This window comes from Dromiciops gliroides, chromosome 5 (genome assembly GCF_019393635.1).
Source record: "Dromiciops gliroides isolate mDroGli1 chromosome 5, mDroGli1.pri, whole genome shotgun sequence".
In the NCBI taxonomy this organism is placed as follows: Eukaryota; Metazoa; Chordata; class Mammalia; order Microbiotheria; family Microbiotheriidae; genus Dromiciops; species Dromiciops gliroides.
This window is the reverse complement of record NC_057865.1, coordinates 90,720,513-90,736,580: the sequence shown is the minus strand read 5'-3', so window position 1 is coordinate 90,736,580 and position 16,068 is coordinate 90,720,513. Positions and strand designations below refer to the sequence as shown.

Below are 16,068 nucleotides of genomic sequence, written 5' to 3'. Positions count from 1 at the left end.
AGATCTTTTTTAGACTTTTAAAAATGTTTTCCTTTTTAAGTTGGCTGCCTTGTCCTAGGGAGGGGTGAGCTGATTGTTGGTTGGGGGAGTGAAAAAGTTTGTAAAAATTGCTGTGCTAAGTGGAACCAAGATCTTGTCAGGGCAAGATGAGCCATAGAACAAGGGGCAAGAGACTCAAGAGAAGACTACAGTGTATGTAGAGTTTAACTGGTTCACCAAGGTTTAGTAAGGGCTCAGGAAAAATTGAGGGGTCAAGAAACTGAAGCGATGGTAAGGACAAAGAACAGGGTTTAGAGTTGAAAGGCAGAGGGAAAAGTGGAATGATAAGTATGATCAGATAAGGAAATTTCAGGGTTTATAAACATGGAAATATGGCAATTGTGGATGATGGCAAGTTCAGGGGTGTGATCATCTCTGTGTGTGTCTAAGGTAGGGTGGAAAAGTAGGTCATGGGAAATGAGCAAATTAAGGAACTCAGAGATGAGAGTGTTTGAGGGAATATTAATATTTATATTTGAATCTTTTAGTATGTGGGCAGGAGTTAAGGAAAAGAGAAAGACTGTGAGCCAGGCACTGAACTCATTGAGAAAAAAAGGGGGAATATTCTGGAGGTTAGTAGAAAATAGCTACCAGAATTTTGTTTGGGTGATGGCAATGGAATGAGTGAACCTCAAATGTGGGAGTGATGGTGGCAGAGGGAGAGCCTGGAAGTGGCAGTGGGGAGCAACTTCATTTCAACTAATGAGTTGAGGAAAATGAGAGAAAGTGTAACCTGTACTGGGAAGGGTAACCAAAGAAGCTGTATTATCAAGATGAAGATGAGCCTTGTAGATATAAGGAATGGGAAAGGTAAAGATTTAAGATGAAACCAAGTTTATTTCTCATGGAGCATGCACATTTCAGAGAGCACAGTGAAAAAGAGTAGCTAGCTTTTGAGTAGGACACTGGAGAGGGAGGAGTGCCTGGTGTGTTAGGAATGCCAATAACAGAGCAGGTAATGAGGGATGAATTTGAATAATGACAGCTGGAGATTCAAAATCATCAGGTGGAAGTTTGGTAATCATTGAGCAATGAGTTCACATAGGTTATCAACATCCTTCAAGGTTTGGCCTCCGGATGGAGTTCTCTCAGGGCATTAGATAGCTCAGGTGAAAGGGACAAGTAGGGGGGAGTTGATGGAAAGACATTTTTCTCCATACTCTAAAGGTAAAAGGCTGCTTTCTTGAGTGATTCCTAGCTGGGAAATCTAGAAGTGTTGACTCCTAGGAAGAAAATGAAGTGATAGCCATCTTTCAGGGCTGACAATGAGTTTGGGCAGTCAGAAGTGACATCAGTTCCCTGTTCCCCTCCCATCAGTAGCACTATATTGCTAGTTATAGCACTGCTGTCCCTTATTGTTATTTCTCTCTTTGTTTCTTTGTTACATAAAGAAAAAAAATCCAACAACCGCCCTCTCCCCCTCCCCCCACCAACCTTGGCAGAGCCCTTCTGAAAAATATTTGCATAATGCTCCGAGTTGTAAGGTAATATTAGGTGATATGGTTGTTGATACAATCTTTGCATTGTGGCATATCTATTATAATTTTGTTTTGTTTTGTTTTACTTTAATTTGCTTTGGTTTTTTTTTTCCATTTGGGAAAAGGTGAGAGGGAGAGAATATAAATCCCTTAAGTAAAGAAAAATGAAAGAAAAAAATGAAAAGTCACTTAATCTTTCCGAGGTTATTTCCCTTCCAACTCTAAATCTATAATCTTTGATTTTTCAGTACCAGAAGACAGAATTCATCTGGGCTAGGATATCTGAGTTTATCAGAGGCAGCTAAATGTTCTCCTTCTGTCACCATTTTTCTCTTGAGAGTCTTCACCCTCTTACCTTTTCAGGATGGGGCAGTCATCCTCCCTCTCTCACTAAGAGGCTCCTTTGCTCTTGACCCTGTGATGTTTGAAATCTAAATGTGTGGTCGCCTTAAATTAGAAGCTTTAGCACTAGTCTTTGGGCATTAAGCATTTATTAAAGCATACCAGGTATTCATGTGGAGTTGAGAAAGTTAAGAAAAGGCCTATCTAGCCTAGAGTTCCAGCCTGGTCAGGTTCTTCCTTAAGTCCTCTGCCACTAGCCTGCTTCAACCACGAACTCCTCTCAAACTGAGTGTGGAAGCTTTTTATAGGTCTGGAGCAGAGGCGGTCCTTATGCACTGCTTCAAGCTGATTGATAGGCATCATCCAAATCCATTGGTCACTGGACTTGAAGGTGGTCTCGAGTTGAGTTCAAAGTCCATACCTTCTTAAGGGCTTGCCAGGTGTGGTTACAATCTAATTAACTTGAAGTAGGCTAATCAGCAAAGTCAATCACTCTCACTTAATTCAATCAGTTTAGATTAATCTCCAGGTGAGCCTTTGAGTATCTGCCAAATCCCATTATTTTCTCACAACCCACATGTAAGAATTTGGTTTAATTTTAGGGGAGTGAAAATTCTTCTTGGTCCCTATATGGCACTTGAAATTTCTCTTGGGATCCCAGTAATACTAATTGGTCCCTTCCATTTCCTTCTCCAGCTCATTTTAAGAGGAAACTGAGGCAAACAGGTTTAAAATAACTTACGCCAGGTCACATAGCTAGGAAGTGTCTGAGGCCAGATTTGAACTCAGGAAGAGGAGTCTTCTTACTCCAGGACTGGCACTCCATCTGCTCTGCCACCTGGTCCCTTCCTACTTTTCCAGCCTTTTTACACTTTACTCCTTCCCTGTTTTCTCCCCCTTCACCCAAACCCCATGTTCCAGTGACATTGGCCTCCTTAATATTCCTTGAACCAGACACTGCACCATTGACTCTCTGCTTTTTCACTGACTATCTCACATTCCTGGACTTCTGCAGCTGCTTAACCCCCTTCAAGTCCCAGCTAGAGTTCCACCTTCAAGAAACCTTTCCTGATTCCCCTTAAGGGCACTCCCTTCCCTCTGTTGATTATCTCCAAATAAATATTGTTTGTACATGGTTGTTTTGGGATAGTTTCCCTCCTTAGACTGTGAACTCCTTGAGGACAGGGACTGTCTTTTGCTTTTATATCCACAGCTCTTGGCACAGTGCTTGCCATATAGAAAGTACTTAATCAGTTATTTTGGATTGACTTTTTAGCTCCTGTTAATTAAGTGGCAGGCACTGTGCTTAGGTGCTGGAGATAGAAATAGAGAAGTGAGGTAGTCCTTATCCTCAAAGGCTTATTTAATATGTTCCTCAGTCACAAAACCAGTTGTATTGAACAGAAAAGTCACTACATTTACTCCTGAAGATTAATTCGAATTTCATTTCCACAATTGTTTTTAAATATGGATCAAATATTAATTTCACTTAATTTTTAACTAGGAAGAATAGGGTAAAAGAAAGTCACAGAAAGCTTTCTAGCCTAAAAGAAACATTATGCAGTCATGCTTTCTTGTGTTTTATTTTGAATGGCCCACCATTACCCTCATATTATGTTTCCCAAACTAATTTTGCCATGGGTGACTTGCCCAGGGTCACACAGCTAGTAAATATCAAATGTCTGTATTTAAACTCCTGATTCCAGGGCCAGTGCTCTATCCACTGCACCACCTAGCTGCCCCCTGAACAAGTTGACAGAATTTAAACATATTGGAGTTTGGAAGTGGTTTTTTGAGGGAGAGAGGGAGGGAGATCTGGGGATATGAAATACTCTTAGGATATATATCAAGGGTGGTGTCACATACATTTTATTTTGAAGTTAAAGTTATATTTATTCCTTCTGAATCTTTCCTTGTAATAGAGAAAAGAAGAGAAGACAACCTTTAAAAGTAACACATATTGATTATGACTGATAGTGTATGCAACATTGGAATCAGGGAAATTTTGAAGCAAAATAAAGGAAATTAAGCCAATTTTTACCCCCCCCCCATAATAAGTGTTTAAATGATTTCACATTTAATATTTTAGAGGGAAAATACTGTTATCGCCAATTTTTTATGTACCCATTCTATTCACATCAAACTAAACATCAGAATCACATAGTTTTAGAGTTGCAAAGGATTTTAATGGTCATGTAGTTTAAGCCATACTAAAAAAAGAATCCCCACCACAACCTTATAAATGTATGTGTCTGTAAGTGGTTAATAAACTTTTGTAAAGTTTTTAGCACCATTCTGCTATAGTACCCTTTTTGTCCTGGCCTTCTGGTGGTTGGGATGTCATGAGAAATTCACCAGGATTTGGTTCAATTCAGCCAACAGGTGTTTAATAAACAGTAACCTTGATGGAGGCACTGGAGATATAAAGGTAAAAATAAAAATAGTCCCTGCCCTCAAGAAGTTTATATTCTTCTAGTTGGTAATTCTGAAACTCTAAAAAGTTTTAAATTCACTAGGATCCCTTGGGAGTCCCTTTTTCTCATGCTTTGTTATATACTCAAGGAGCTATGGTGAACACTATATGTACTTCTGTGTAAAGCTTACAAAGTATATTAGACTAATTCTAAATCAAGATCTGAAGTCTTGTTCCAAGGAAACCCTGTATGTGGACAATTCTTTTTGTTGAGAGTATAGAACTTTAACCTGTTACCGAATTCTGTTAGTGAAGCAGTTTGCTGTGTGATTACAAAGATCCTGACTGACAAGGAATTTGAAAACATAATCAAGAAGACAGCATGTCTTTAAGAAGACCAAGAGAGTTTGGAAGGCAGTGTGTGATTATAGTCCACATCAAGCTGAGGGTAGTGGTGTCCAGATATACCCATGCTCTAGATGTTATATCTCTCATAGCTTGATCAGTGCCCTCTGTGAACTACAATGAACAGACAAGACTACTGACAAAGAAGCACTGGATTCCAGCCAGTCTACCTCATGGAAGGAATGCTTGCTGTTGCTGCATGAAAAATCGATGACAGCTGGATCTCTAAGCATTTGATGTGTGGGAATATAAAGTGAGGCAACAATATACTGGATAGCTAAAACAGTACTTTGAAATGAAGAATCAAATTATACTGCAGCATTCTTATACTGCAGTGTTCTGAGATGGGCAGAGCCGTTGAATTGAGATGATCACTAAGTTACAAATAGCAGTAGGATCAAGCTAAAAATCAAAGGATACTTTGTCGTATCAGAGAATTTGCTGGTTGAATATCAGACTATTAGTTATTCCTTTGCACTGGATAAATTACTGTAAGGAATATTTTTAAACACAATAGATGGCAAAAAATTTAATCTTTTATTTTTTGTTAGAGTTGTAGATAGGTTGCATATTAGAGGTTTTGTTGCTGCATAATGCTACCATATTTTTTGATGGAGGGAATACCCTTAATGTCTGGTGATCTTCATATTTTGTGCAGGAGAAATACTGTTACATCTGCCCTGATATAGTTAAAGAATTTGCTAAGTATGATGTAGACTCACGTAAATGGATCAAACAATACACAGGCATCAATGCAATCAACCAGAAGAAATTCATTATAGATGTTGGTTATGAAAGGTTCCTTGGACCTGAAATTTTCTTTCATCCAGAGGTAAGAAAATTTTTTTTTTATGGGCATGAGCTTGTGTTATTTGGAGCAATAGCACCACCTACTGTGAAAAGAGAAGGTTTCAACAAAGCTGTCAGATGAAGAAAGTTGGGTATCTGGTGATGGCTTGTTATACCTATGTATGTAAAGATCTCTTCCTGTTCACATTCACTGTAGTAGAGAGAACACCAGACTAGGAACCAGGAAACCTGCATTCTAGTTTTGACCAGCACTTAATTGTGTAATCTTAGGCTAGTCACTTTACCATTCTGTTTGTTCATCTGCAAAATAAGAATAGTAGTACTTACCTTATAAAATTTCTGGGAAGAACATGCTGAACAAACCTTAAAAGGGTATATAGAAATGTTTTTTTTAAGAATGTGTTATACATGTCATAGTTTACAATTTACAGAATGCTTTCACATACATCATTTTGTGTGATCCTCACAACCTTGTGAGATAGGCAGGGCAGCTATCACCAACAAAGTACTTTTCTTAGAGTGAAGTTCTAATCATGTCACAACCCCTCTTCTCAAATTCCAGTGGCTCCTTATTACTTCCAGGATCTTCTATTTGGCATTTAGAGCCAGGTTATGAAAACCTGGCCCCATCCTACTGTGTTGTTTAAAATCTTTTTTTATGGGCATGAGCTGTAGATTGTGTTATTTGGAGCAATAGCACCACCTACTGTGAAAAGAGAAGGTTTCAACAAAGCTGTCAGATGAAGAAAGTTGGGTATCTGGTGATGGCTTGTTATACCTATGTATGTAAAGATCTCTTCCTGTTCACATTCACTGTAGTAGAGAGAACACCAGACTAGGAACCAGGAAACCTGCATTCTAGTTTTGACCAGCACTTAATTGTGTAATCTTAGGCTAGTCACTTTACCATTCTGAGCCTCTGTTTGTTCATCTGCAAAATAAGGATAGTAGTACTTATCCCACTCAGGGCCAGACAGGCATGGTCTCGATTTAATCATTCTTAAGTAGGTACTCAGTCAGTTTCTCAGTCTCACCCAATTCAATCAATTCCAAATCAGTCTTCAGATGGGGCCCCTGGGCGTCTGCCAAATCCCATTATTTTATTACACTACCTTTTGTAGTTTATTATTCCCTTCCATGTACTCTACAATCTAGCTAAAGTAGATTACTTGATGTTCCTCATATATGACACTACATTTCCTTTTCCATCCCTTGTCATGGGTTATCCTCCATACCTAGAACGTTCTCTCTTCTCACTTCTGCCCCTTGGGATCACTGATTTCCTTCAGGACTGAACTAAAACACCACCTTCTGCTTGAGATCTTTCCTGGTCCTTCCAGTAAGCCAGTATGCCAATAAATAATTATTAAGTGCTTACCATATACTAGGTACTATGCTAAGTGCTGGGGATACAAAGAAAGACAAAAAAAAAATCCTGTCCTCAAAGAGCTTACATTCTAATGGGGGAAAACTACATGAAAATAACTAGCTACATAGATGCAGAGTAGGTAGAAGACAGTCTGAGAAGGCAATATATCAGGAGCTGGGCTGACTAGGAAAGGCCTTCTGCAGAAAGTAGGATTTGAATTGAATCTTGAGGCAGGCCAGGACAACCAGAAAGTGGAGGTGATGGGTAGAACATTTCAGGCATAGAGGACAGTCAAGTACAGTGGTGATGGGAGATGTAGTGATGTGTTCAAGGATCTGCCCGTAGGCCAGCATTACTGAAGAGTAGAATGCCTAATCATATCAATTGAACATTTGTCAATGGCTCATAAATTTGACTCAGTTCCCTACATTTTAGAAATGAGACTTTTATCACAGAAACTTGCTACAAAGAAGGAATTATGTTCTAGTTTTAGCTAGAAGGAGAGTTGGTATTGGTTTTGTTTGTTTAAAAACTTTTAAATTTTATAGAATCAAAATTGGCCATTTTATCTTTTGTTATCCTCTCTATTCCTTGTTTAGTCCTGAGCTCTTCCCCTATCCACAAATCTGACAGGTAATTTCTTCCTGGATTCTCTAATTTGTTTAATCAATGGGAATATAAATACAAAAAGCAGAGATAGCCCCTGCTCTCAAGCAGCTTACATTCTAATAGGGGGGACAACACACATAAGAGAATTGTGATCAGGGAGTGCCACTTTGGTTCTGAAATATACAAGAATGGTGAGTGGGGCTATAGGAAATTAGATTGACATACCCCATCCAAGGCAAGGTTTATTTGATTTTGTTTCATGCTGTTATAAGAGGGTGGAGTGTATGGGGAGAGGCTGTAGTAAGGTGGCTTGACAAGGCTGTGGAGGAGATAACCAGTGAGTAGGGTATGAAGTAAACCAGGAGGTTTGCCTCAAATAGAGGTCCAGGAGAGTCAGTCACCAGTCAGTACAGCAGAAGTTTCTCCATGGCAGGGTTGACAGAACATTTTAGCCATGGGGAAATAGCCTATGTAAAGGCATGAGAGCAGGAGATGAAATGTGTAGAGAGAACAGCAGTTCTGGCCAGCTTAGTTAGAGTATAGAGTGCTTGACAGAGAATAATATGTGGAAGAGTAGTTTGGAGCCAGATTGTGAAGGGCCTTAATTGACAGTTTGTATTTTATTCCAAATGTAGTACGTAGCCACTAAAACTTCTTGATTAGGATAATGGATTAAATCTATGCTACTGTGTAAAGAAAGTGAGATGAGAGGAACACCTGGGTTTGAGTCCCAGCTCTGTCGCTTGCTACCTGTGTGACCTTGGGGAAATCACTTTACCTCTCTGGGCTTCAGTTTCTTCATCTGTAAAATGAAAGGGTTAGACTAGATGTCCTTTAAGTTGGTCTCTTCCTGTTCTAAATCCATCATCTTATGACTATCATTTTGGTAACTGTGTGGAAAATGGATTAATGAGGGGAGAGATTGGAAGCTGGGGGCCAATTAGGAGAATACTACAATAGTTTAGGAGAAAACTAGGGTGGTTGTGATGTGAGTAGAGAGTTGAAAAATGGTGAGGAGGTGGATAAGGCATTGACCCTGGATTCAGGAGGACCTGAGTTCAAATCCAGCTTCAGACACTTGATACTTACTAGCTGTGTGACCATGGGCAAGTCATTTAACCCTTATTCCCCCCCCCCCCCCCAACAAGCAAACAAACAAACAAAAAAGATTTGGCAGTGAGTATGATGATAGTCATGAGAGAGTTGTTTGTCCTTCATTCTCGAAGGGGACCATGACATCAGGTAGGTGATGTCATGACTTGCAGTGAAGTGGATTTAAGTGAGGGAGGGCTGTGCAAGGTCACCAACCTCACTTTCTCCTCGAGAGTCATCTGAGTCCAGCAGCAAGATATATATCAGGACACCTGGAGATGGCCTCAGTCATGAGCAAGAGTGAAGGGTTGAAGGTTACTCTTAGGTTGGGAGCCTGGGTGACTAGAAAAAGGGTAGTGTTGGCAGAAACAGGAGAGTTTGGAGGAGGATTAGGTTTAGGGGGAAAGACGATGAATTTGGTTTTTAATATATTGAGTTTGAGATACTTATAAGGTATCTAGTTGGAGATATCCAGAAGGCAGTTGGATATTCAGAAATGCAAATGAGAGAGATAAGGACTGGCTCCAGAGGTTTTGGAATTATCTGCTTACAGAAGATAACTGAATCCATGAAAACTGATGAGATCACCATAGGTAAAGAGGGAAGATAACAGAATCTAGGACAGAAGCCTGGGGTACAGCCCGTTTTATTTTTGTTTTTATGTCCCCAGGGTCCATTCTCTAAACCTAACACAGTGCCTCATAGGTATTTAATAAAGTTAGTGGATTTATTTTTAAATTCAATTTTTTTCTTTTTTCTTTTCTTTTTTTCTTTTTGCAGGGCAGTGAGGGTTAAGTGGCTTGCCCAGGGTCACACAGCTAGTGTCAAGTGTCTGAGGCTGGATTTGAATTCAGGTCCTCCTGAATCCAAAACCAGTGCTTTATCCACTGCACCACCTAGCTGTCCCTTTAAATTCAATTTTATTTTCAATTTCAAAGTCTCGCCCACCCTCTGTCTCCTCTTCTATTCATAGAGGGGGCAAGAAAAACACAGATATGAAGTCATGCAGAACATATTTCTGCATTAGCCATGTTTGGGGAAGGGGTAGTATTGGAGGACAAGAAAAAAAAGAGAAAAAATATTTCAAATTGTACTGTGAATCCATCAGTTTTCTATCTGGAGGTATATAGCATTTTTTAAAAATCATAAGTCCTTTAGAATTGTGGTGGATTATTTTATTGATAAGTCACTAAATCTTTAATAGTGGATTATCCTTCCATTAATACTGTTACTTCATAGATTGTTCTTTTAGTTCTGCTCATTTCATTTAGCATCAGTTCATATAAATCTAACCAGATTTTTCAGAAACACTCCCCTTTATCATTTCTTATAGCACAATAGTATTCCATCATATTCATATGCCATATCTTATACAACCATTCCCCAATTGATGGGTATACTCTCAGTTTCCAATTCTTTGCCACTCCCAATGAAGAGCAGTTATATTTTTGTATATATGGGCCATTTTCCTTTTCTTTGATTTCTTTGGGGGTATAGATCTAGTAGTGGTATTACACAATCAAAAGTTATGCAGTTTGGGACAGCTAGGTGGTACAATGGATAAAGCGCCGGCCCTGGATTCAGAAGGACCTGAGTTCAAATCCTTCCTCAGACATGTGACACTTACTAGCTGTGCGACCCTGGGCAAGTCACTTAACCCTCGTTGCCCTGCCCCCCCCCCCAAAAAAAGTTATGCAGTTTTATAGCTTTTCGTATCGTTCCAAATTGTTTTTCAGAATGGTTGGACCACTTTACATCTCCAGCCAATTTGGTGGTCATGAGGCCTCAGAGTTGTTGTTATTCGTATTTTTCTAATGATGTGTGTCTTAGATAATTTTTTTCATAATACTATTCATGGCTTTGATTTTTTTTTTCTCTGAAAACTTCTTGTTCATGTCCCTTGATATTTGTCAATTGGGGAATGATTCAAGCGTGTTGACTGACTGACTGATGTCCCTTTTATGGATGAGGAAGCAGAGGCTGAGAGTTTGTGACTTAAGCAGACAGAAAGCTAGGACATTCCTGAGACAATATTTTGAACTCAGGTCTCCTTGCCTCCATTTCCAGCACTCTGTTACACACTGCATTTTTTGACAGTACTAGTGAGTGCTAGCATACTAATGCTTTTTTATTTAAAAATATTTCTCTCTCAAAAGAAAAAAAATCCCTAAATCCTTAGCCTCCTAACCTAGTTTTACACCAGTTTTTCATTGGCCATTATTTCAGTGATTGTTTCATGATATGAATATTCCAGAAAGGTTATAACAGATGTTAGCTATCCAGGCTAGTTACATGTTTTAATTTCTCTTGTTTGGGTGACTCATTACTATTCATGATCCATTGTTGGTCTGTCTCTCTTAATTCTTGACTGAAATCACACATTTTATCCTTTGAGGAAGCCAACTTTTTATTTACACTGTTCACATATAATTAGGCTTAATTTGATGTTTCATCCATTCCAGCTTCCTAATATAAATCATTGTGCAGTATTTCTCTTGAGTATTTTTTGTTCTTTTCTCTTTTCTGAAACAATGTTTAATCTTAATTATATTCTTTTTTTTCTTTTAAGTTTGCTAATCCAGATTTCATGGAGTCCATTTCGGATGTAGTTGATGAAGTTATTCAGAACTGTCCCATTGATGTTCGTCGTCCACTGTATAAGGTAAAACTTACTTGGGTAATGAGTTGTGGTTTCTGTAGAAAATTTAAAGGCCCAAATTATTAGGTTGTTACATACATAAATGCTGCATATCCTTAGCACTGTTAAACTGATATAGCACTTGGTTACAATAATTAATTATTTTAAGCCCAGGAGGTATTTAATTGCCCCTGAGGTCCACACATTTCCTTCCTCTTCAGTTTAGGGAATTTATTTTAGGTAGAAAGTTCTAAGTTAAGCCACAATTGCCCTGAACCCTAGTTAGGAAAATTCCAAATGGTTAGGCAGAGATTGGGCTCTCTGCCTAACTTTATATTTATATCTATTTCTAGTTAAGCCTTGGACTTTTCGAGATTGACTTTACTGGAAATGTTTGGGAAACAAAATAGCACATTCTATTATAGTGTTTGCGAATTGTTGTTGTTGGGGACCATGACATCTGGTGATGTCATAACTTGTAGTGAAGTGGATTTAAGTGAGGGAGGGCTGTGCAAGGTCACCAGCCTCAGTCTCTCCTCCTGAGCCATCTGGGTCCAGTGGCAAGAGATGTATCAGGATGACTGGACATAGCCCCAGAAGATGTTTACGGTAATTGGAATTAAGTGACTTACCCAGGGTCACACAGCTAATAAGTGTCTGAGGTGAGATTTGAACTCAGGTCCTCCCAAATTCTGGGCCAGTGCTCTGTCCATTGTGTCACCTAGCTGCCCCCCAGTGTTTATGAGTAGATAGTCACTGGTAGGGGAAATTGAAGCTATCCTTTTCAGAGGATTTCCCTTATCCTACGTCTTCTGCTCTGACATGCATTTAGAATGATGACTCTTCTTGATAGATCTCTTATCTGTGGTAGCTTAGTTTCACTTAGCTCTTCAGAGTTGTGCTATAATGTCATGCTTACTCTATCCTCTTGAATTCAGACCAGTAGAATCTCTTTATGTAGTTCTGAGATAGCTTCTTTCTTTTCTATAAAGTTCTCTTACACATAGGCTTTGATTGATTGGAGCTGTAAAGGGCCCTGTTTATACTCTTATTTTGTTTGACTGATTCAGTCAAGAAGTGTTTTCACCTGACAAAGGTAATCACTCACTCACAGTTAAAGAGTGTGATTTTGGGGGGTGGGGTGGGGGAGTAATGTAATAAAATAGCTTATGTTTCTATAGTACATAAAGCATTTTATAAATATTTCACAAGAACCCTTTTGAGGTAAGTGCCAGTATCCCCATTTTACAGATGAGGAAATAAGCTAGTAGAGGTTAAGGGACTTGCCTAGGACTACACGATTATCTTAATACATAATTGCATTGAATATAGTAGACACTGTTCCTTCCCATGAGGAATTTGTGGTAATCAGAGCAATAGAACAGCTACCTAACACAGTTCTAAAACAAAACATGTCTTGGAAATATGAATATATAAATACAAATACTCCTTAGGAAGAATTTGAATTAAGGTCTTTCTGACTCAAAGTCCAGCTCTCTATCTACTTTACCACCTTAGCTACCTGCTATATTAAATGTAGTCAAAATGGAGAAGGACTTTAGTATTTGGAAACTGTATGTCTTATATATGTATGTATGTATCTCGATATTTATATTCATATATATATAAATATGCGTGTGACCTTCATTCTCAAAGAGGACTGTGACACTGGGGAGATGTCATGACTTACAGTGAAGTGAATTTAAGTGAGAGAGGGCTGTGTAAGGTCACCAACCTCACTTTCTCCTCTAGAGCCATCTGGGTCCAATGGCAAGCTATATATCAGTATCAGGGCAGCTAGGTGGCACAGTGGATAAGGCACTGGCCCTGGATTCAGGAGGACCTGAGTTCAAATCTGGCCTCATACACTTGACACTTACTAGCTGTGTGACCCTGGACAAGTCACTTAACCCTCATTGCCCTGCCCCCCCCAAAAAAAACCCCACAAAAGATATATATCAGGATGACTAGAGATGGCCCAGGATGTTTAAGGCAATTGGGGTTAAGTAACTTGCCCAGGGTCATGCATCGAGTAAGTGTCTGAGGTGAGATTTGAATTCAGGTCCTTCTGCTTTCAGTGCCAGTACTCTCTATCTACTGTGCCACCTGGCTGCCAACTCCTTGTTAGTATAGAGGTTAATATCCCTGCCTGTCACATGGTATACCGGGGTTCAATTCCCGGAAGGGGAGAGTGGAAGCTCTATTTGGAAATTATCTGCTACAGTAAATAATTATTGTTTTGTCTGAAAAACTGTATTTTAAATTGGATTATGACCATACACATTTAGCTAATAGCTACATGTAGCTAATCTAGTAGTAATTATATTTTCTACAATTTCCATGTATATTCTAAATATCATTGACTTTTGAACTCATGTATTTATTTTTTAATGATTTTATAAGCTTTTGCTAATAAATTAGAATTAGACAATAATTATTAGTTCCGATGTCCCTAATTTAAACTTTTGAGTAAGTCATGTCCTTGTAGGGTTTTCTTCCTAAAATTTTTTCAGTGTAGTAATTCTTTTTAATATTATAATAACAGAATTAAGTCAACATAATAGCCAAGTAAAATGAGAAAGTCCTGACAGAAAGACTATGATAAGTAGTTCTTAGCCATACTTCATGTTTTATGATTTGCTGGGGTAGATCTCATAGCTGCCTAATTTAAACTGAGGGAATAGAGACTTAACAAATAAGAGTTTTTCACTCCTGTTGTGAAAATTTCTAAGTCCAGTGAAGTAAAGAAACAACAAAGTCTCCAAGCCATAGGTTTATTGAGAGAGGGGTCCTGTCTCACAATAAAGCTGGTCTCAGGTCTAGGACCTGAAGACCCTGAGCAGTACTGGGAGATGGTATTTATACTCTAACTCTTTAGGACCAACTCATTTAGAGCATATTGCCGAGGGTACAGAAAAAGAATACATTTAAACATAAACATGAGCTAACATGAGTTTTAGGGGTGCCCCACGTTGATATATGTCTCAGTGCTGATTGGTTCCTTCAACTTCCAAGATACTATTTTTAGCCTTGTGGTTTACCACAATGGACCAAGGGACATCACAACAAAGCTGGTACATTACCATTGTACAGTTGAAATAGAGTCAAAGAACATTGGTTATGGTGCATAGAAGGACAAGATTGAAATATGCACAGAGAGAAACAATTTACGTATCTAGAGAAATAATTAAACATATTGAATCACCATTTATCTCGTATTATACTAATTATTATCACAGTTAAATCACTTAACTCTAAGGTTTTGGGAAAATTTCACTCACACTACATAAAAACTAAAACTAAAGGTTGGATCCCATAATTCTGTTGTTCAGCACCTAATTTTAACTATGCTTTCCAAGTAGGTGACAAAAGCAGTAGACAGAATTTGTGTCATGAAGTTGAAGCATATATCATCTTTTTTTTTTTCAATAGTTTCCAAAATAAATGAAGTTGCCTATCAACAGTTAAATATTGGTCATAAATATACGCCTTTTCCCCTCAAACTTTCATCTTATTCACTGGAAATTGCCTTCTTTTACCTATAATATCGTTTCTTTAGTCCATAATGAGCAGGTATGGGCAGGTGATAACATCATGGATTTGGAGCCGGAATTGATTTTACCTAGGTTATCTGAGTCAGCCCCCTTATTTTACAGCTGGGGAAACTGAAGCCAGAGAGGTGAAGTAATTCGTTCAGTCATACATGTAGGAGAGTTGGAATTTTATGTTATTGAACACTCAATAATCTTAATACATAGTCCCTTCTGCTGAGCACTTTGTAGTAATTAGAGTGATAGAACAGTCACCTATACTTAAGAACTTTTCTGGGGTGTTAGAATAACTGGAGCTGAGTGGATAAAGTCTGAAAAAAGGTAAAATTTAGGCTGGGATTTGAAAGTAGGCTTGTAATTTGATAGAAAAGAATGGAAGATTTTGAGCCAGAAGTGTACATGTGAGGGTAAGCCTTGTATAGAGCAGATTGATCCTGGTATTGTTATGGAACGATTGACACAGAAAATACTCAGCCAGGTACTCAGGTGGAAAGAAAGAGAGTTTATTACAAGTGGGCCCAAGGGGGGGGTCAGACCTCCAAAAATGGGCCCCCGAGTCTTGTAGCCCATCTGGTTATATACAAAAAGAATAGGCGTGGTATAGTGGCATAGTCAGCAAGATACATATAAGGGTATCAAACAAGGATGAGGTCAGTGATTACCTTACAAAGGATGCATAGTGGCAACTAGTGGTTTAGTCATCATTACAGGAAAGTAAGATACATGTAAGTGTATCACATAAGGATGAGGTCAGTGATTACCATACAAAGGAGGTCTGTAGCTGTAGCCGGAAATACGGCAAAACCAGAACCTGTCTGAGACAGACAAGGTCAGAGGCTACGTGTGATTTTCTACATCAGTATAGTAGGAAATAACAAGTAGCTAATCATTTAGTAGTCTTGAAAAATATGACTGAATTTAGATTTGATACAAAATAATAACTCCCAATTGAATTATATTGTAGTATGAGACTGATTTTTTGCATTTGTATCCCCAGTGCTTGACATCACAGTAGGCACTTACTACTTATCGATTGATTTATTGATTCTTTTTTTTTGATGGGGAAATGAGGGTGAAGTGACTTGCCCAGGGTCACATAGCTAGTAAGTATCAAGTGTCTGAGGCTAGATGTGAACTCAGGTACTCCTGAATCCAGGGCCGGTGCTTTATCCTCTGTGCCACCTAGCTGCCCCCTGATTTATTGATTCTGGAGACAGATAAAAATATTCATGCAAAAAGACAGTAAAGGCTTTTAAAAAAATTTGGTTTATTGGATAAATAGGGGCTGGTAGTAAAAAAATTCATGAACACCATATATGTTT

At 38.6% G+C, this 16,068-nt stretch overlaps 1 protein-coding gene across 2 annotated transcripts in view; it reads left to right on the top strand.

The window, feature by feature from the left end:
• ACTR3B (actin related protein 3B) overlaps positions 1 to 16,068 on the top strand; it is a 106,473-nt gene that overhangs the window by 55,842 nt on the left and 34,563 nt on the right. The window contains exons 8-9 of one of the 2 annotated variants that reach the window (XM_043968260.1): positions 5,336 to 5,509; positions 11,127 to 11,219. In XM_043968260.1, coding sequence (XP_043824195.1) covers positions 5,336 to 5,509; positions 11,127 to 11,219 — 267 coding nt within the window. The remainder of the gene's footprint in view (positions 1 to 5,335; positions 5,510 to 11,126; positions 11,220 to 16,068) is intronic. The other variant, XM_043968261.1, reaches the window with a different exon arrangement.